A 21,665-nucleotide genomic window follows, 5' to 3' on the forward strand; every position below is an offset into this window, starting at 1 on the left:
GAAGTATATTGGAGATTCGTCCCATGTTTTGGATTTTAGCACGGTTCAGTTGGAGGGTGATATGACTTATGATGTGGAGCCGGTGGCTATTTTGGATCGGCAGGTTCGAAGGTTGAGGTCAAAGGATATAGCTTCAGTGAAGGTGCAATGGAGAGGTCAGCCTGTGGAGGAGGCCACCTGGGAGACCGAGCGGGAGATGCGGAGCAGATATCCACGCCTATTCGAGACTCCAGGTATGTTTCTAGACCCGTTCGAGGATGAACGGATGTTTAATAGAGGGAGGATGTAACGACCCGGCCGGTCGTTTCGAGAGTTATAGCCCCGTTTTCCCCATTTCTACTTCTTTGGTGTTATTCAGGTGCATTATGTTATATCGGGTTAGTTGGTTCGGGACCGGCGTGGTTTCAGAGTGAATTGAGACACTTAGTCTCTTAAGTAGAATTTAAGTTGGAAAAGTCAACCGGATGTTGACCTATGTGTAAACGATCTCGGATTTGAAATTTGATGATTCCAATAGCTCCGTATGGTGATTTTGGGTTGAGGAGCGTGTCCGAAATATTATTTGGAAGTCCGTAGAGGAATTAGGCTTGAAATGCCGAAAGTTTAATTTTTGAGAAGTTTGACCGGGGGTTGACTTTTTGATATCGGGGTCGGAATCCGATTCTGAAAATTGGAATACCTCTGTTATGTTATTTAGGACTTGTGTGCAAAATTTGAGGTCAATCGGACGTGATTTGATAGGTTCCGGAGTTGTTTGTAGAAATTAGAAATTTCAAAGTTCATTAGGCTTGAATTGGGGTGTAATTCATGGTTTTAGTGTTGTTTGAGGTGATTTGAGGGTTAGACTAAGTCCGTATGATGTTTTAGGACTTGTTAGTATATTTGGTTGAGGTCCCGAGGGGCTCGGGTACATTTCGGATGGTTAACGGGTTGGATTTTGGACTTGGAACTCTGCTGGAACTTTTTTGATGCACCATCTGGTTTCCTTCATCGCGTTCGCGAGTGGAGCCTCGCATTCACAAAGAGGACCTGAGAGGCTGGCAATATTTGCTCTTCGCTTTCGCGAAGAGAAGCTCGCATTCGTGAAGGGTGGACTGGGTGTGCATCGCGCACGCGAGAGGTGTTACGCGTTCGCGAAGAAGAGAGGAAGCAGTCAAAGACACCAGGAAATTGGTCTACGCATTCGTGTAGGGGGTGTCGCGTTCGCGTAGTGAGGGTGAAAGAAGCATCAAGTTCGCGATGGCTCGAACGCGATCGCGTAGAAGGTATTGAGGCATAGGCATTTTGTGCTTTGCGAACGCGAGGGTGATGTCGCGTTCGCGAAGGAGGAATTTGGATGGGAGCTAATTTTTGCTTCGCGAATGCGAGGCACTGACCACGTTCGCGAAGAAGAAAAGTGTGGGCAGTGAGTTTAAGTTCTGATAATGGGACTTCGTCCCATTTTCAGTTTTTGGCGATTTGGAGCTCGGAAGTGAGGCAATTTTGGGTGATTTTCAGAGGAAACAACGGGGTAAGTGTTCTAAACTCAATATTGGTTAAATTACCCGAATCCATGGTTGTTTTTATAATTTAATTGGCGAATTGAGTTGGAAAAATTTGAAAACCCTCTTGGTTTAAATCGAAGATTTGAGGGTCGAGTTGGGGTCAGATTTTTGTAAAATTGGTATGGTTAGACTCGAGGTTGAATGAGTTTCCAGATTTTGTAACTTTTGTCGAGTTCCGAGACGTCAATTTTTGAGCTAATTTTCGGATTTTTATGGAAAATCATTATTTTCTTATGGGATTAATTCCAATGAATTTTATTGACTGAAACGAATTATTTATGACCAGATTCGAGGAGTTTGGAGACCAATTCACGAGGAAAGGGCATTGCAGAATAAGAATTTCGCGGTTTGAGGTAAGTAACGATTGCAAATATAGTCCTGAGGGTATGAAACCCCGGATTTCGTATCATTCTACTATTTTGAAGTGACGCACATGCTAGGTGGCGGGCGTGTGGGCGTGCACTGTTGGGGATTTGTGACTGGATCCGTCCCGTGGCAACTGTAAAGTTGCATACTTTGTTGAAACCATTTGATACTTGTATGTTTTAGAAAGAATTTCTGTAAATTGGGCTGAATGTCATGTTTGGGCCTTACGCCAATGCTGTTTGGACCCTTAGGGGCTGTTTCTTACCATCCTCTCATTATTTTCGATTGAAAATCTATACTCAGTCATGTTTATACTTGTATACCGCATAACTCAGTTTTATGACTCTTCTTTGATGCATATAAATGTTTTGGGCCGAATGCCCTATTTTACTGAAATGCCCGAGTGGCTTGAGAGGTTTATGACTGAGTGAGGCCGACGGCCTGATTTGTGAGGATGAGTGTGGATCGGGGCTGCCCGCCTGCAACATATTTATGACTGAGTGAGGCCAAGGGCCTGATTGTAAGGATGAGTATGGATCGGGGTTGCCCGCCTGCAGCATACTTTATTATTACAGCATGTGAGTTGTCTGTGCAGATTATAGTGCTTGGGCTGAAGGAGCCCCTCCGGAGTCTTTACACATCCCCAATGAGCGCAGGTAACTACTGAGTGGGAGTGCTGAGTGACTGGGAAGCATGAGTGATTGTGAGGTATTCCCGAGTGGCACGAATGACTGTGAAGTTTGCCCGAGGGGCTGTATATAAGTGATGTTTTGCCCGAGGGGCTGTTTATGATTTCGTCATTTTTGCTCACCTTTGCATTGAGCCTTTGCTTGAAAAACTGTTGGAAAAATATCTTTAATTGATTTGATTCAAACACTGATTTTAAAGCATGTTGTACTTTACTGAGATTTCATGATATGAATGTTATATGCTTTATTGCTCGTCACTACTGCTCAGTATTTATTTATTATTGTTACTTACTGAGTTGGCGTACTCACGTTACTCCATGCACCTTATGTGTAGATTCAGGTGTAGCTAGACACGGTAGTGATTATTGAGTGTTCTGGTTGCTGATTTTATTGGAGATAACAAGGTAGTTGTTTGGCGATCGCAGCCCCTGCTCTTCTCCCTCTTATCTTCCTCTAGTTATATTTAGCTATTTTCTAGGCTGAGTTAGCCTTGATATTGTTAGACAGATTGTAGTAGATGCTCATGACTAGTGACACCCCGATGTCGGGCTTTTCTTTTCCGCACTTCTGTTTTTCTTTGATTTGAACTCTTTAATTGGAGGTTTTATGTTTAATAAACTTAGAATTATCTTTAAAATGAAAATATCGGTTTGTTTTGGAAATGAGTCGGCTTACCTAGTTTCACGATAGGCGCAATTGTATTTGAATGCACTTTAACTATGATTGTGTATGTATTTTGTGGGCCCTCACACTCCCAGCATAGGCCTGATTATTGTACTAAAGAAGAAATGAAAACATACCTGGAGGCCTAGAAAAAGCAGGCAGAGTCTCATGAGATGTTGGCAGCTTCTGTTAGCAGGCTCGAGGCAGCCTATGACAATATGGCCAATGCACATGTAGATCTTCAGGCAGACTTCCAAAAGGAGAAAGAGAGAAATAAGAAGAAGGGCAAGTTCCTGGTAAACGTGTGGAGAGGTATCAATGCCATCTTCAAATGGGGGCAGCCGAACAAGAAGATACCGGTCGAGGACAAAGATGATAGTGAAGAGTATTCCTTCTTGTCGAATGCTGCTGATGCTGATACTGATGATACCGATGAGAGCTCTATATGACATTGACGAGCCTTTTTCCGTAGTCTGCTAGTCTGATGCAGACCTTAGAGAGACCCTCAAACTACTCTTATTTTATTCTGATACTGTGCTGTGAGGACACTGCAATGTTTTTAGTTAGGGTAGGCTAAAGGGAGTATACTTTATTTACACATTGATGCTTGACTTGTACCCTTGCCGGGCTTATATTTTTGTATGGATATTGTGTGCCCTTGTCGGGCTTGTTTTACTATTGTTTATCATGTGCCCTTACCGGGCGTAATTTGTGATTGGTGATGTATTTGCGGATTAGTCACTTTTGGTCTTTTATTTTCTTTAGTAGTTTTTAGTTTATGTTATTTTTATTTCTTTAGTATTAGTCGTTTTTGTTATTCTATTCTATTTTATTTTATATTTTTAGTACTCCCTCCTTTTCAATTTAGATGAGGTAGTTTGATTCGACACATATTTTAAGGAAAAAAAAGAAGTCTTTTGAAATTGTGGTCTTAAAAGCTTAAGGGTTAAAAGTTTTGTGGGGCCATGACATTTATGTGGTTATAAAAACTTGTCATTAAGGGTAAAATAGGTAAAATGAAGAGTTTAAAGTTGAATTATTTTCAAATTTAGAAATGTGTCATTTATGTTGGAACAGACTAAAAAGGAAAGTACCTCATCTAATTTGAAACAAAGGGAGTAGTTTTTGGTTTATATTATTTTTAGTAATTTTTAGTTTATACTATTTGATTTTTATCTCTTTCGTAATAGTATACTTTTCAATAAATTTCCGTGGGTTTTCTTTATGCCACGGTTCTTTTCCGAGGAATATTTTTGTGTTGAACCGGGTGACTTTTCCCTATGATGGATGGCGTGACGACTTTCTTAAGGGAATTAGTTTTTTTTGTTATGTGGAGACTTTTGGATTGTTTGGTACTAATAAAATTAGTCTCTTGTATGTGAAGTGTGAATTAAGAATACCCCTCAAAATTTTGGTTGTAAATTGAAAAAGTAAGTTGCATGGGGAAGAATAATTTTTGTGATAACTTTTTATCTCATTTTGTGACTCTTTGCCCACTAGTTGGCATGATATTGCTCTAATTGTTCTTATTAAGAAGTGAAATTGATCCGCCTTGATTAGTTCATGTGCCATGTGTGTTAGTTTTTTTAAAAATAATTCTTGTGTTTACTTTAATCATCTAGAACTTGCCCGGTTGGTATTGCAATGCTAATGTTAATTATGTTTTTTGGAGGGATGACCTTAGGCATTTTTGTGATCTTTGAAAAAGCCTCTTTAGTCTTTCTAGCCTACCATTGCATAAATATTGTCACTAGTTAGCTCCATTTGAGCCTTTAAACTTTTCTTTGGCTACCTCATTACAAACCTTTACCCTTTTCTGAGATAATTCCCTCTTTAGAACCCGTCCTTCCTTGAATGTTGAGAATGAGGCTAAAAGCCTAAGTTGGAGGTGTTGGTATTAATTAGGAAATGGTGAAGATGCACATTGTTTGTAGAAGCATATACCTCAAAGTTGTTTATATGAAGATACTCAAGCTCCAAAAGAAAAAGCATTATATATATATATATATATATATATATATATATATATATATATATATATATATATATATAAATGGAGTCTTGAGAAAATTAGAGAGGTACTTTAAGGTGATTTTATGTTGGTAACTAGAAGTAAAGTGCAAAAAGAAAGACAAATGTGAGTAGTGTTTAAGGAGGGTGTAGTCACTTGTATCCCAAATGCTTATCCTACCCTTCCCTAAGCCTACATTACAAGCTTCAAAAGTCCTTATGAGATCTCCAGTCGAATGTTCTTGAATAGGCGGCAAATTAAAATAAGGGCAAGCTTATGGCATGATATTTTGTAACACTTGAAATTCTTTGTTGAGAGTGAGTGTCTTTGTGCATTTGTCCCTTATGTTGTTATTGTAAATATGATGATTTTGGGACTTTCTTTCTTGTGAGGGCACATGGATTATAATGGATTGGTGACATTGATATATTCCGAATTGAGTAAATTGAGCATATGTAGTACACTAGTGCTTTTGAGTCACTTCTCGAGGCTAGGTTGTTGTCACTTGATTATTTTGAAACTCTATTGCATTCTTGAGATTGTTTTAAATGAGAGAGTTGTTTGGTTGAAGTTCACATGCTTGAGCCTAATTACTAGTACCAAACAAAACTATAAGTGTTGTGCTTAATTGGAGAATGTGATTTGAAGATGATAGCGATGCTGATTGAGCTTTAAATGGTAGAGCATCATTGGGTATTTGGTTTTTATTTGCTTGAGGACAAGCAAAAGCTTTAAGTTGGGGGTGTTGATGAGTGGTGATTTTACCATTTATTTTAGTCTCTTTACTTTAATTTTTGTGTCCTTTAATTATAAAATGAGGTGATTTATGTTGTGCATTGCTAAAGTTTTAGGTACAATGAGTCTTGAAGAGAATTGAATTCAATTGAAGTGGAATTGAGCCAAAAAAAGAGGTCAATATGTGCAAAATTGCTTCAGTGAAACCGCATATGCGGAAGAGTGCCCGCTTCTGTGGGCCTGCACCTGCGAGAAAAGGTCGCGTCTATGGAATAGGAAAGCGCACCTGCGGCTAAGAATACGCTTCTGCGGAACAACTTCTACGGTTGATGTCCGCATTTGTGAAGCCGCTTCTGCGGTGACATGTCCGCTTCTGCGGCGACATGTCCGCTTCTACGGAATAGGCAAATTTCACAAGACTCGCATCTGTGAGTATTTTTGCGCTTCTGCGATACCGCACCTGCGATGACTTTTCCGCAGGTGCGGCCAATGGGCTTCAGCTATGGACATGCTTGGCATTTTATATTTTCTCTATCCCAAACCCTTTAATACATGACCTAACTTATTGGAAATACATCTTTGGCTTATTTTTCAGTTTCTTGACTAGAGAACACAAGTTTGGGAGTTAGGGTTCTTGCACACACACTTGGGTCTTGAAGACTTGAAGCTTTTGGTTGAGAATTTCTTACCCATTTATGTTCCGTTCTTCATTTCCTTGTTTTGTATTGAATATCTAAGTGTGTAGTATTTTTTCCAACACTTGAATCTTGTTTATAGGAATATTCATATTTAAAGTGTGGATTAAATATCTTGTTGTGCTTATGTATTGAACGATTTTTATTTATTACGAAGTGAGTTATTGTTTCTTTAATTATTCTTGTTCTTTAATATTTCAAAAGGGATTAGCTAACCCTAGGACTCGCCCATTAACTTCGAATTAATTTTGAAAAAGATAATTTGGGGTTGGAAAAGATTAATTAACAAGAACTTGAGGCGTTAATCTTCACTTTATAGATTCTACCTAGGGATAGGATTGAACTACTTGTATCCATATTCGGGTGTGCTTAATCTCTTAATTGTTTTAGGGAAAATTAAATTAGGAAGTCTTGTTAGTCTTCAGAAGAAGCTAATAAAGAATTATTACCCGGGGCTAATTAACATAAACTCGCTCTTATTTGTAAAATCGTAAAATACATTGGATCGTTACTTGAGTGTAATTCCCCATGTATCCATGCTTGTAGCCACTAATCATTACTTGATTTTTAGGTTAGTTAATATTTTTGCATTTAGTCATAAATATTTCTCAAAAATCTTTTCTATGTGTTTGGCTTAGCATAATAAGTGATAATTCTCTTACACGCCTAATCACCTACATATTGTTCTCTTGGGATTCGATCCTGACTCATAGTTGGGTATATTATATTGCATGCGACCGTGTCCATTTAGTTTTTAGTAGTGGATTTGGACGTCATCAGGCGCCATCACGGCCTATGGTTGGAATCGGGTCGTGACAATCTAGTATCCTGATCATCATCCTGCATACCTTTCTCATCCACACTATTAGATTTACTAAATATAACATACATATACTCGTCAACACACATAGTTCTTTTATTATACATTTGGTATGCTTTACTATGTGAAGAGTAACTCAAGAACATTCCCTCATCACTTCTTACATCAAATTTACTAGAGCGTTCTTTTCATTATTGTGTACAAAGAATTTACAACGAAAGGCTCCTAAGTGAGTGATGTTGGGCTTCTTCCTCCCAGTAATTCATATGGAGTCTCCTCAAGTATAGGCCTAATCATACACCTATTTAGCAAATAACATGCAATATTGACAGCCTCAGCCTAGAAGATTTTAGGTACTCCACTAGTTAGTAGCACTTCTTTACTCACATAATATTGCTCTATCAGGCCCGCTGTCCAAAACTATAACAGAAAGGGTTGAAGTGCACAATTAGCCCCTTTTGAGACTATCGTTTTATATTTGGTTCTTGTTAGCCCCAAGGTTTCATAGACTAGTTTTGATGATACCAAACCAATATAAGATTTAATCAAAGACCATTTAGGTTTATTACGGAAAGCAGATGGAAGAATGATGGTTGATTTACTACAAAGCTGAGGAATAAAATATCTACTATGCACACTACTTTTATAGAGGATATGATTGAGATTTATTGGGAAGATTTATCTTGCTGGAAGAAAGTTTCAAAATGCATCAAATAATATATGGAAAAGAATTATAGAAGACCATTAGAAGATTGGTACAAGAAAAACAAAAGGAAAGAAATCAGAAGATTGAAGGAGATAGCAAGGAATATTTCAATAAGCAAATGTGCTACATTGATCAAAGATATATTGAGATCTATTCAAAAGAAAATTATTTCCAAAGTTGTGGAAATAATAAATGATCATTTAGATCTTCATTGTCACAACCCAAACCGATGGGCCGCGATGGGCACCCGGTACCTTACTCATCCGAGTACCAATATATCATATCTTTTCGTATCATACTATCATAGATAACTGAACCGTAGAGGCTGCCATGAGATAGGTAGAATACAACATGTAATACCAACTTATACATAAGACATATGGGCCTATAAGACCAAAATAACCACTCGTACACTGAACATAGGCCGACAAGGCCATACAATCTTTTACGTATATAACATCTGTCTACAAGCCTCTAAAAATACATAATTGTCATAAAGGTAGGGACAAAGCCCCGCCATATCAAACAATACACATCTAAATCATACTGACCAAACAAGTAACTCCGGAGCAAATGGAGTGCACCAACATCTTCCATTTAGCCGATCGCCTACTTGGAGGACTCTCGACCTGTCTATCGAGACCTACGGGCATGAAACGTAGCATCCCCAGGCAAAAGGGATATCAGTACAAATAATGTACCGAGTATGTAAGGCAATATACTGAAAGCTGAAACTGAATTGAAAATATAATAACTGAAAGTAACTGGGAGTCAAAGATAGTCTGAAGATATGCTTACCTGCTGATACTGACTCAACTCTCTTAATATAGTAAGTAAAATAGTTGTTCGGCCCTATAAGGCTCGGTATATTTACAACTGCTCTGCCATAGTAGGCTCGCTCATAGGTGCTCGGCCATACTAGGCTCTGTATCTCGGCCAACTGGGCTCGCTCATAGGCGCTCGGCCACAGTAGGCTCGGTATATAACTTACCATATGATCAGAGGTTGCCCAATAGGGGCCTGCCCATCGATTATAGCTCGATGGTAATGAAAATACTGTAATACTATATATATAGGCTCTCTGCTCTCTTGACTGGAAGAAGACAATACTCAATTAAATATGAAGTCCCGATAAGGAGAATACTGTAATTTATGAGACTAGGATAACGTATATAAATTCGGGAGTATGAACTTCTCTTTATGCCTCGTTATCAAAAATATGTAATTATGAGATCATGCCAAAATGAAGGAAGGGCTTAGCCTTAATATACCAGGAGTAGGAAAATTTGTATGATATTCTTGATAAAGATTGCACCGTACTCCCTTAGAATCGCAAAATCTCACGTTGCTAAGGTGCTAAGAAATCTCGTTGGATTGAGGTTGCTAACGTTGGAATCCTTGTAGGAATTGGTTGAAGGTGTTATGAATTCTTCTTTATATAAATTCTTAACGTCTGTTTTGTAGTGTTTTGTATTTAACACATCCAAATGAAGTCAAAATGCTAATCTTCTATGTCTTTACACGTAGAAACATGTAGTGTTTTGTATCTAATATATTAGTTTGCCACATAACCCATAATGACTAAGAGTCATATGTTTAGGTAGTGGCTTGCTGCCACGTGGGGGTGGTTTTTGTTTAATCTTTATCCCATAATTCATTAGTTAATTTAGGTAATATCCTGTTACCCAATAATTAACTAATTACCCACATAATTAAGAATTATCTCAAATTACTTAAAATACTACTTATTTTTAACACATTTTACGTATCCTACTATCGTGGTCATAGGGTTACCTTGTATGGCACTAGCCCATAAATACGGGATATTATAGCTCGGTCCGTATTTTATCCCAAATTGCCAAACTTTGACGAAACTTATTTTCTTCGATTCGCTTACCCTCTCACCTTTACGAATTTACTTATCCCTTATTTGAATTAGCATAATACTTATAATCCCAAAATAATTTTATTCCCGAGCTTTCATCAATTTATTTATGGCGTACTTTCACGTACGAAAATTTGGGGTGTAACATCATTCCCCCCTTTGGAACATTCGTCCTCGAATATTGACTGATGTACTTATCATTCTCATAACCCATAGCTCTTTCTAATACTTTAGTACTCCTTTTGCCATCTAGGCAACTGTTCTGTGAATGAATCCCAAAGGCCAGGGCAATCCCCCCTTTAGGCCTCTTTCTCACACTACGACTCGTGGTCGGAATCCTTCAAATCTCGTAACTTTTACTACCTTTTTGTCATGCAGCCTGTACGACTTTTTTCTTGTATGTGTGCTTATGCAACTCTTCTCTCCTTTTTCCTCTAGCTTTTATCCAATCTCTAGGCTTCACTTTGTAAATATATATAGAGTTATGACAAGCTGTCCCTCTGGGTGTCTATAGGTATACTTGAAGTTCTTCGCTCAGTACTTTGTTGAACTTACGAATATTGCTATATCTTGTTTCATAGCTTTGGTTATCTCTCTTTATGGCTTTAATACATCTAGGTAAGTTAGTATACCATCACTCTTACTTCGATTTATCGTTACTGAGGTCTGCTACCAAACTCCAGGTTACTCTCATTGCTTATCCTATATGTCTAAATCTAAGTCTTTTTAATGCTTCTTCATTACTGTTCATCTTAAGACTGATGGCCTAATCTCATCTCGTACTTTGTGACTTTTGTCCATCCATTGTTGATTCACCTCAATATTAATCTACAATCCATAATCGTATTTCATAGCATCCCAACGTGATTTACCTTATGTGAGTATTTTAATCCTGTACAATTCATGAAATCATTACTCAGTCGATGGTCCAAACGTCATCCTTCATCTATGACAATTACACCTTCATTCTACTACCTGGGAAACATTCCATCTCTTTTAAATGCTACTAGTCTTTGACTCCTTTGAGTTTATTCAGGCTATACAGAACTTTCTATAACTTAGACAAACCATCAGCTCTCTTGTTTTCATAGGCGTAACCCCGAGGACTTATCCATTTTCGTCACCTTCTTACTTGCCTTTTCTTATCCTTACTCCGATCTTTCTAAAACCTTGTCTCTTTACCATACTTTAGCTTGCGACCTACATATATCTATTTATATTATTCGTAACCTTCCTTCAACTTGCTTGCACCATAGATTTCCTTGTGTTATTCTGGAACATCAAGAGAGACATCACATCGTCTCTAATTCTTCTTTTACTCTCTTAACTAGACCTCTCGATACCTAGAAACCATAGGCTGCAAGATATGCCACTGACGATGCCGCTATCATTCCTGGATATTGAATCCCCGCGCTTTTAACCTTCTATCCGAAGTATGGACTATTCACAACCTTCTGTATTTGAGTATCTCGTACGTTATTCACCTTTACCTTACTTATCTTAAAGTCTTGCATCACATATTCTATCTCTTTCATGACCTCCCTTTCACACGGGTATAGTTCACATCCCCAACTTGAAGCTCTCTTATAATACTTGCACCTCTGGTGCATACACAATCTGGTGGTAGATCCATGCTGACTTTTTACGAGGCTGGTACTCTTCTAACTGGCTCTATCGTAGGGCCGTTATAGAATATAGTGGTTTTGTTGTACTATCTCTCTTATGCCTCTGATATTAAGGATGATCCTGCAAGTTTCTCAATCACGATTTCTATAATTGTCTGGGCTAATAATCAGATTCCTGATTTACTTGGTTGATGTAATTCTTTAGTTTCCTCTTCCTTCTGATCAGCCTTTATGTAGGCTTAAGCTGTCTTCCGATCTGTGGCTCATGGTATTAGTTATTACTTTAGCCCTTCATGGACGCTATGGAATATCCAGGATACAATCTTGTAACAATTTAATCCTTTGTTTATGCCCTGGGCTCAATTCTCTCTTTTAACTTATACCGGGGTCTTCTACGACTGCATGATTGTCAACATATATGCTACATGGATAATACTCCGAACTCTTAAGTGAAGCTAACTTTGGATCATTGATCGAATAATTCCTTTTGTTCCTTCTCAGCTTTCTTTAAACGTAAGCTATTACTTTTTTTGGTTGTTCTACCGCTTGTTGTGTGCCTACTTAGCTTATCTTAGTTCCCATACATGCCGGAATTTTCGTGCAACTCATACGATCTCAAGTATTACTTTTGGTTTCATTTCCCGCTCATTAGCTCTGATAGGTGCCACTTTCTTATGGAGTGCATACAATGTTGTAGTGAGACTGCTATTACAAGACCATTTCTTCTTCAAGTTACTATGCTTAGGTTGAAGCCTTCTTCCTTATTTCCTCAGCTAGTCTTTCGTTGTCGTACTTAGGGAGGACCCTCTGACTCTTGTAAAGTTGCGAGCTTATTACATCGTATACTTGACGAAATTTTTGATGTTCTTCCTCGCCTATAATTATCCGTAGTTACTTATTTCCACGTACTTGTACTTGTAAGGTTGCTCCTGTACTGAAGTTTTGTTTGTCTTCCTAGTGAGACTATTTTGTATTTCCATAACATTTTCATACGGTACCTTTAACTACCCCAACTCTTGTCTGAATATTTCCCAAGGGTCACGATGTCGTATCTGCGAGACTGAATTCCCCATGTTGGGGTTCACTATGTTCGTCTTGCACAATCTGTTGATATTTCTGTGTCCTCTTGTTTAGACATAACTAGGCTCTTCCTGAATAAACTACTAACTACTCATTGGCCCATTCTCATATCAATATTTCGCGTAATCTTTCTTGGGTTATTTCCTTTGTCTTAACTTACGTCTCGCACTGGTTCCTTATCTATCAATAACATCTCGGGTAGGAACCCTTACTTTCTCTCCTTGATGTCGTGCTTGCATAATATTCTAGAACCATACCATATCTGTAGGATTTGAATGAGTGCAATCTCATCCCTTTCTCATTTTTATCGCATTCTTCCTTTACCATTCCATAGTTACTAGAACCACTTAATTCTGACTTAATGCCACATCATACCATATTCCCCCAATAGGGTATAACTGAGATGGGTGTGGCCAATTATACATACCTCTGTTATTGTTGCAGGTAACTCAAAAGGCTTATATTCCGCTGCCTGAATTGTAAATACTAATAATCTTCATTAGCTGGGCGCCTCGTACCCTTCTTCATCTTGTTCTTTTACTTGTTGAAACTTGTATCTATCTTCTGAATCTCTCATTACCTTTCACCATAGGGGTGGATAGATATTCCTGCCTTAAGGCTCCTTATGAAAAGGCTTACATGTCTTAGTACACACATGATCTGCTGAAAACCTTACATTTATCCATCATAAGCATCATGCAAAATCGAGTTCCTATGACTCAACTCTTCCATAGCCACATTCAATCTCTTACCAACTGCCTTTCTGGATGTAGGCGTCGTCGTATTATGAATAGGATAGAGTTTAGGAAATTGAGTTCTTACAACTGAGCTCTACCACGATATCTACCTAAATGCCCTGTAGCCTCCTGCTTATAAGTGTGGTGTACGACACACAAATAAACAAGACTCAACTAGACATAACTTATAGACTCCCTAGGACAGAACTGCTCTGATACCACTTTTGTCACGACCCAAACCGATGGGCCGCGATGGGCACCCGATACTTTACTCAATCGAGTACCAACATAACATATCTTTTTCTATCATACTATCATAGATAACTGAACCGTAGAGGCTGCCGTGAGATAGGTAGAATACAACACGTAATACCAACTTATACATAAGACATATGGGCCTATAAGACCAAAATAACCACTCATACACTGAACATAGATCGACAAGGCCATACAATCTTTTACGTACATAACACCTGTCTACAAGCCTCTAAGAATACATAATTGTCATAAAGGTAGGGACAGAGCCCCGCCATACCAAACAATACATATCTAAATCATACTGACCAAACAAGTAACTCCGGAGCAAATGGAGTGCACCAACATCTTCCGCTGAGCTGATCGCCTACTTGGAGGACTCTCGACCTGTCTATCGAGACCTACGGTCATGAAACGCAGCGTCCCTAGGCAAAAGGGACATCAGTACAAATAATGTACCGAGTATGTAATGCAATATACTGAAAGCTGAAACTGAATTGAAAATATAATAACTGAAAGTAACTGGGAGTCAAAGATAGTCTGAAGATATGCTTACCTGCTGATACTGACTCAACTCTCTTAATATAGTAAGTAAAATAGTTGTCCGGCCCTATAAGGCTCGGTATATTTACAACTGCTCTGCCATAGTAGGCTCGCTCATAGGCGCTCGGCCATACTAGGCTCTGTATCTCGGCCAAATGGGCTCGCTCATAGGCGCTCGGCCACAGTAGGCTCGGTATATAACTTACCATATGATCAGAGGTTGCCCAATAGGGGCCTGCCCATCGATTATAGCTCGATGGTAATGAAAATACTGTAATACTGTATATATAGGCTCTCTGCTCTCTTGACTGGAAGAAGACAATACTCAATTAAATATGAAGTCCCGATAAGGAGAATACTGTAATTTATGAGACTAGGATAACGTATATAAATTCGGGAGTATGAACTTCTCTTTATGCCTCGTTATCAAAAATATGTAATTATGAGATCATGCCAAAATGAAGGAAGGGCTTAGCCTTAATATACCTGGAGTAGGGAAAATTTGTATGATATTCTTGATAAAGATTGCACCCTACTCCCTTAAAATCGCAAAATTTCACGTTGCTAAGGTGCTAAGAAATCTCGTTGGATTGAGGTTGCTAACATTGAAATCCTTGTAGGAATTGGTTGAAGGTGTTATGAATTCTTCTTTATATAAATTCTTAACGTCTGTTTTGTAGTGTTTTGTATTTAACACATCCAAATGAAGTCAAAATGCTATTCTTCTATGTCTTTACAAGTAGAAACATGTAGTGTTTTGTATCTAATCTATTAGTTTGCCACATAACCCATAATGACTAAGAGTCATATGTTTAGGTAGTGGCTTGCTGCCACGTGGGGGTTGGGGTTTTAATATTTATCCCATAATTCATTAGTTAATTTAGGTAATATCCTGTTACCCAATAATTAACCAATTACCCACATAATTAAGAATTATCTCAAATTATTTAAAATATTACTTATTTTTAACACATTTTATGTATCCTACTATCGTGGTCATGGGGTACCTTGTATGGCACTAGTCCATAAATACGGGGTATTATAGCTCGGTCCGTATTTTATCCCAAATTGCCAAACTTTGACGAAACTTATTTTCTTCGATTCGCTTACCCTATCACCTTTACGAATTTACTTATCCCTTGTTTGAAATAGCATAATACTTATGATCCCAAAATAATCTTATTCCCGTGCTTTCATCAATTTATTTATGGCGTACTTTCACGTACGAAAATATGGGGTGTAACATTCATATTGGAGACAAAAGTCAAGATCCAAGGTAATGGAAGAGGATCTTAAAATTCTCTTGGGTTACTTAAATAAGAGCTCATATCTTTTGTACAAGCTAGAGTAAGAGTTCAAAGAAATTACTGAAAAGAATATTAGTTATTTTTGAACAAAGATTTATTGAGCTACTACAAGCATTGTTATGGAAATAAATTAGTATTTCCCAAAGATCTTTATATAAAAGGAAGCTGAAAATAATCTTCACAAGAAAAGATGATATTCATGGTTTGCTCAAGGACGTGATGGACAAAACATTGAAGCTTGAGAATTAAACGAGCATTATTCAAAAGGAAAGCCTTCATTGATTGAAAATTGATAATATTGTCTACTACTCATATTTAAGGAAGTCAAGGAGCATAATTGTCATAATTCTTATGGAAGGAAAGGAAATCAATTTTACCAAGCATTCCTTGAAAGTATTAAGAAGTTCCCTGCAATAGGAAAGGTGATTACTTATTGAATATGCAACAGCCAAGAAAGAAAGAAATACTCCAAGGAAAATCAATAGGCAAGAATCTTCATTCAAGGCAATCAACACTCTCCACGTAAGGCAAGATTGACAGAATCTGATTTTAATTCAAAGATCATGAAGACAAAGTCAAGGAGCGTATTTCAAGACCTTCAAGGAGGATATCCAGCTGCATGGTCAAGTGAAAGAAAAAGTACCCAAGATTAGAAGATTACTCTATTTAGAAGATTACTCTATTTATGAAGAGCATCAGTCAAAATATTTAGATATTCAGTATAAAAGAGAAGGCCCAGCAATTGTTAAAGCATCAGCTTCGCAGACAACTTTCCTACTCTTTCTACACCTTAGACAAGCACGTTATTCTTAAGTTTACAAGTGTCATAAAAGATAGAGAGAAAGGGAAAAATACTGAGAGGTTGTGTCGTTGTTCGTTTCTTCGGTGCGCGAGTGAAAACCAAAGTATCGTTGTTGGTGAGCGAGTGAAAACCAACCCTTTATCGTTTGTTGGTGAGCGAGTGAAAACTAACCCTTGTAAATGTTGGTGGTGAACGCTAGAAACCACAAAAGTTGTACTCAACTGAATTTACATAGAACTCTAAAAGATAACACTCTTGCAACCCAAGAGGACTGGATTAGGATATCACATTGGTTCCGAAAAAATATAAAAATTCCCGGTGTCATTTATTTTATCACTCTCATATTATATTCTGCACTTTACTATTTGTTATTATTTGCATTTGGTTAAATTGAAGGACTAATGATTTTGTGCAGACTGTCTCCGTACCAGTTGACTAAGTGTATACTGTAGTCGACTAAATTTTTATCAGGCATACAATTCACCCCTTCTTGTACTTTCAGTTCTTATTTTAAAAAGTTCTGCAAATATAACTCATGCACTACACAACCAGAAAGAAATAAAAATTTACCTATCATCTCCGGACAACTTAGATTGTCGAGCCTAAAATTCTTCAACAACTTTAAACCATGGGGTCTAAAGTTCATAGTGAACTTGTACAAATAAACCTCCCGGCTCATAATATTTTTATAGTTCCTCTACAACTTTGGACCATCGGGCCTAAAGTTTTCCAATGAACTTGTGTGAAAGAAACCTTCCGACCAACTTCAGACCTCTGTCTACAGTTTGGTCGTAAAATTTATAGTTTCTTCTACAGTTTTAAGCCAAGTGGTCTAAAGTTTTGTCATAATTATATAAGTAGTTCAATTTCTTCTATAACTTAAGACCGTATGAAAATTCTAAATTTTCCAATTAATTTGTGTGAAACCTTTTTAAAGGTTTGTATGCTAAGATATATTGTTATAAGTGATTTAGGAAATATGTTTTTTGGTAATTGCTTTCGTCTGGACCAAACCAAAAGTGCCTCTAGTAATGATATTCCTTTCTTCCACTTATTTTCAAGTGAATTTAAGTGTTCCAGTGTGATCTTGAACTCTGCAATCATACCCACAAAACTCTGCAAACTCTCACCCCGTATATGGCTTCTTTCCTGAAAATTACATATTTTTTAGTTATTAAGACATGAACAAATTGTATGACTTCTGGCCTCATTTGAGATAAATTTCTAATTTGGACAGTGTAAAAGTGTTGAATATCGTTCAATCTCAATCTGACAATTAATTTGAACAACAAACTGATCATAAATTTGATAGAAGGGAGAAGGAGAAGAGGAAGAGGAAGAAGAGAGAAAAGGCTAGGCACTTCCGCTTATGAAACGGGAGGTTATAATTTGCAAAGATTAAAAAGGGAAAAAATATAAATGATGGCCTAAAAAAGGAGATATCTGGTTAAATAAAAGATTGAAAGTCTGAAATATAACATAAATCAAGAAAAGATAAGAAGAGATGTACATAATTGATAGCTTCTCCTACAGAGAAAGGTAATAATAGTCATTTCATCAAATTACTAATCGTCAATTAAAAAAAAGGGTGTTTGGTTGGTTAGTTTAAAGTAAAAAATTAATGGTCTGGGTTGGTCACTGATGTGTTTCAGTGACCATGTAAAAGATCCTCCGGTTCCAGTTGAATCCCTAACCGATGTTTCAGTGATGCTTGTCCATTGAGCGGTAATTTGCATTTCCTTTGTAACTCCACAAACCTCTGAATATCAAAATTATTCTTTTTGATGAGCTTCCTCTCCCTTGCAAGGAAAAGCCTCTTCAACAAATCTTGGTATGTTGGGTCTCTACAAGTAATGAGGAAGTAAAAATATCCCAATATTAACCCACTACTAGTAGTGAAAAATGTAATTGGTTCCATTACATCCCAAGAGAATTCCCAGAAGGTAAGCCGGAAGAAGAGTCCAATCTGTAATATACCAGCCCCCAATCCAGTCCACAAAATGCGACGCACCTGCTTATGTGCAACCTCATCAATTTTATCCTTCTTCTCCTGCAGATTCTTTAGCTCATCTTTTATATGATCATCTTCACGTAGCAGTGCTAGAGGCACTGCCCTTCTTATTTCATCAACTACCTGGACATATAATTCAGAAACATATATGCATTTATTTTCACATACAAATTAACAAAAGAATGAAAGAAAAATACGTACCTTATTAGGGTGAAGATAAACTTTATCTCTGAAAAGCCAAATTACCCCAGCCTCATCAAGCAGTCTTGCAAAAGCCACAGCCTCGCCTTGTGTTTTCGCCAAACCAATATTCTCACACAGTACTCTCAGTAACTCAGAATACCCAATAACCTCTTTACTCTCCATCCCTAGCCTCGTCTTCAGCTCCTCCACATTCATCAACCTCTTTGCTTCCTCTTGACTACTAATTAACCCTCCATTAATCCCATTCTTCTTTTCTCCTCCGGAACTGAAATAATACCCACCCATAAACCATCCATGTTGATAACTCCGATCCAGTTGCCACTTTGCCCTTGCAGCTGATGTAACCGTCCGTTTCAACAAATAACATGAAGTTTTCCACATGGTTTCAAGTTTTGTTTACAACAGTTTTACGTATAAAGAATGTACGGACAAATATATATTCAAAGACTCGTAAGGCAAACAATCAGGAGAACAGTTATGGCTACGAGAATGACGGACTGCTAGAAAAACCGTTTAAAGGGAGTCCATGAATAGCCAGTAACGGCCCACTAAAACAGAGTTGCAACCATTGGTATTGCACCTGCCAATGCCATTCAGCTTCTTTAAGCTTTATAAAAGGGATTAACAATTTCATTTTAAATATACATACTACTCCACTCAACTATATATGGATATGGAGGCTGATGCAAAAAAAAAAATCAAAAACAATTAAACATATCTTTACTTAACAGAGATGAAATATTAGTTAATACATGAAGGTTATTTTTGTCAATATCAGTTCATTTATTTCTTTCTTTTATAGCCATTCTTGCATGCCTATACATGGCTTATAACCCAATTAGTCAAAACCAACTTTAATTGCACATTTAAGAGATTGTATTTACTGCGCTAGATGTGGTTGTACCTTGTTAGGCATATATAGGAATTAGGACGAGGAATTGGGACGTCGATGCGTCTAAATAATTGCTTAACTTAATATAAAATGGGAGTATAATTCTTCGTTTTATCTTTTTAATAAATACTTAGTATTATATTATTGCCTAAATCATTCGTTGGCAATGTTTTGTTGACAAACAACAGAGGAAGTCAGTATTCTGATATTCTCTTTCCATTATTTTCTCCTTTAAAACATGGTAAAAAGAAGGGCTAATATAAATAATCAAGAATTAAATAAAGGGCACACAAGAACAAAAAGACAAAAGGTAAACGTGAAACATTGAAAATAAGTTTGGTGTTGGAAGTTTCCTGGAAGGTGTTTAGCCTTTGCTGACAATCAATATCCTACAGCCTCTTGGACTCTTGGTCGTGGTATGTCAAATTTCCTCTAGAAGAGAAGATATCTCCTAGTAATGGAAATTGAACTAACATCATTATGATTTGAAGACTTCATTATTAGTGTCATTCCCAAAATCTCACTAATGATCGTGATGCCACCTAACACGCTGGCTAAGTGAACTAATCACACAACTAGCGAGTAAATAGAAGAAATGAAGTATTATATCAAGTCTAAATAAGATTTTTAGCATAAATAAGTTTAAAACCAACACCAATACGCGAAAACAGTAATATAACCCCCAAAAACTGATATCAACGAGTACATGAGCTCTAAGATTGTCAGAATACAGTAGTCTGAAATAAATATAATACTGTTTGAAGTAAACAACGGTCTTAAAACATGAAAGTAAGGTAACTTCGAGGCCAGCGAATGAACAGGTTATACTACATCGAGTCTCCTTAGCACAACGATGATCTACTCCTCAGCTCTGCTAGTGCCAACACTTGGATTTGCAAAAAAAAAATACATAAGTGTAGTATGAGTACAACCGACTCAATGTACTCAGTAAGTATCAAGACTAACATCGGCAAAATAGTGGCAAAATTGATCAATTGATACTTTCTATCGTAGCTTGAACAGTCCATAAATTAATACAACACAAGAATCTAGCATAAACAACAACGCAAAGATGATCAAATACAATTAACAGAGATAATAACATGTTTTCAGATAAAGAATGATCAAAAGCTCATAATAGCACACCAAGTCATCATATAAAAATGATGTACATCATAGAGCATTATTATAAATGCCAAATACATGAGTCTATAATTTGTATGCATAAATAAGACTCGCTCCCATTAACTGACACTCTCTAAGTGTCCAACAAACATGCGCATATAGGGTCCAAGCTACAATGTTTGATCATCTGACTTCGAAGGAACGGATCCAAATTCATACAATGCACATACAACTCACGTGCTAATAACAATAACACTCGCATGGAAAACTCACTTGATACAATACACATCTCGTACAGACAACTCATGTGCATCAGCCTCAGTCCATATGAGAGTTTCCATACACAGAGTATGTGCATAAATGCCATAAATAACATAAATGATGTATATGGACATAAAAAATTTACATGCAAAGACATGTGCATGTGAACAGTGTGACTACAGCTAGAACAAGTATGACATGATGTCACAAATAGCCATTTACACTCAACAAGGTACCAAAAGCCTAAAACATAATTTCTAGCATAATTAAGAGAGTTCACATAGTCACACAAGAATAATAACAAGTCATAAGGAGCATGTGATGTAAATCCAAAGCATGAAGTAGCCTAAAATCTACTCCGAGCATGAATAGCCCATGGCACTTGTATATACACTCACCGCACCGCATATACAATGCTCCCAGTATATAGAAATTAATCAAACAAGATCAATCTTCTAGGGTAAATTCCATCAATCCAAATCTAGACAAGATATTTACCTTTCAAAGCCAAATCAACCCTCCAAATCGCTCTTTCTTTAGAAATTACCTTCAACCGGCTCAATTCTAATCAAATAATACTCAATAAGGTCAAATAAAATCATATGAATCAATTTTAAACAATAATGCTAATCAATTCCCAAAAAGTCAACCCAAACACATATGATCAAAACCAGAGTCTATGGGTAGATCGTGTTTACCCATAACCCCA

The 21,665-nt window shown here is 37.3% G+C and overlaps 1 protein-coding gene across 1 annotated transcript; it reads right to left on the reverse strand.

Moving 5' to 3' along the window:
* Positions 1-17,910: 17,910 nt before the first annotated feature.
* LOC107774775 (calcium uniporter protein 6, mitochondrial-like) lies at positions 17,911-19,359 on the reverse strand. Its single transcript, XM_016594418.2, has 2 exons — positions 18,676-19,359; positions 17,911-18,597 (listed from the first exon to the last, which is right to left on the reverse strand). Exons 1-2 carry the CDS (start codon positions 19,057-19,059, stop codon positions 18,112-18,114), a joined length of 870 nt encoding a protein of 289 aa, XP_016449904.1. The 5' UTR covers positions 19,060-19,359; the 3' UTR covers positions 17,911-18,111.
* Positions 19,360-21,665: the final 2,306 nt, after the last annotated feature.

Source organism: Nicotiana tabacum, chromosome 2 (genome assembly GCF_000715075.1).
Source record: "Nicotiana tabacum cultivar K326 chromosome 2, ASM71507v2, whole genome shotgun sequence".
NCBI classification, from domain to species: domain Eukaryota; kingdom Viridiplantae; phylum Streptophyta; class Magnoliopsida; order Solanales; family Solanaceae; genus Nicotiana; species Nicotiana tabacum.

Coding starts and splice junctions, on each gene's coding strand:
- LOC107774775 (XM_016594418.2), bottom strand. CDS start 19,059: ATGTGGAAAACTTCATGTTATTTGTTGAAACGGACGGTTACATCAGCT. Junction 18,598..18,675: donor TTTATCTTCACCCTAATAAG/GTACGTATTTTT, acceptor TTATATGTCCAG/GTAGTTGATGAAATAAGAAG.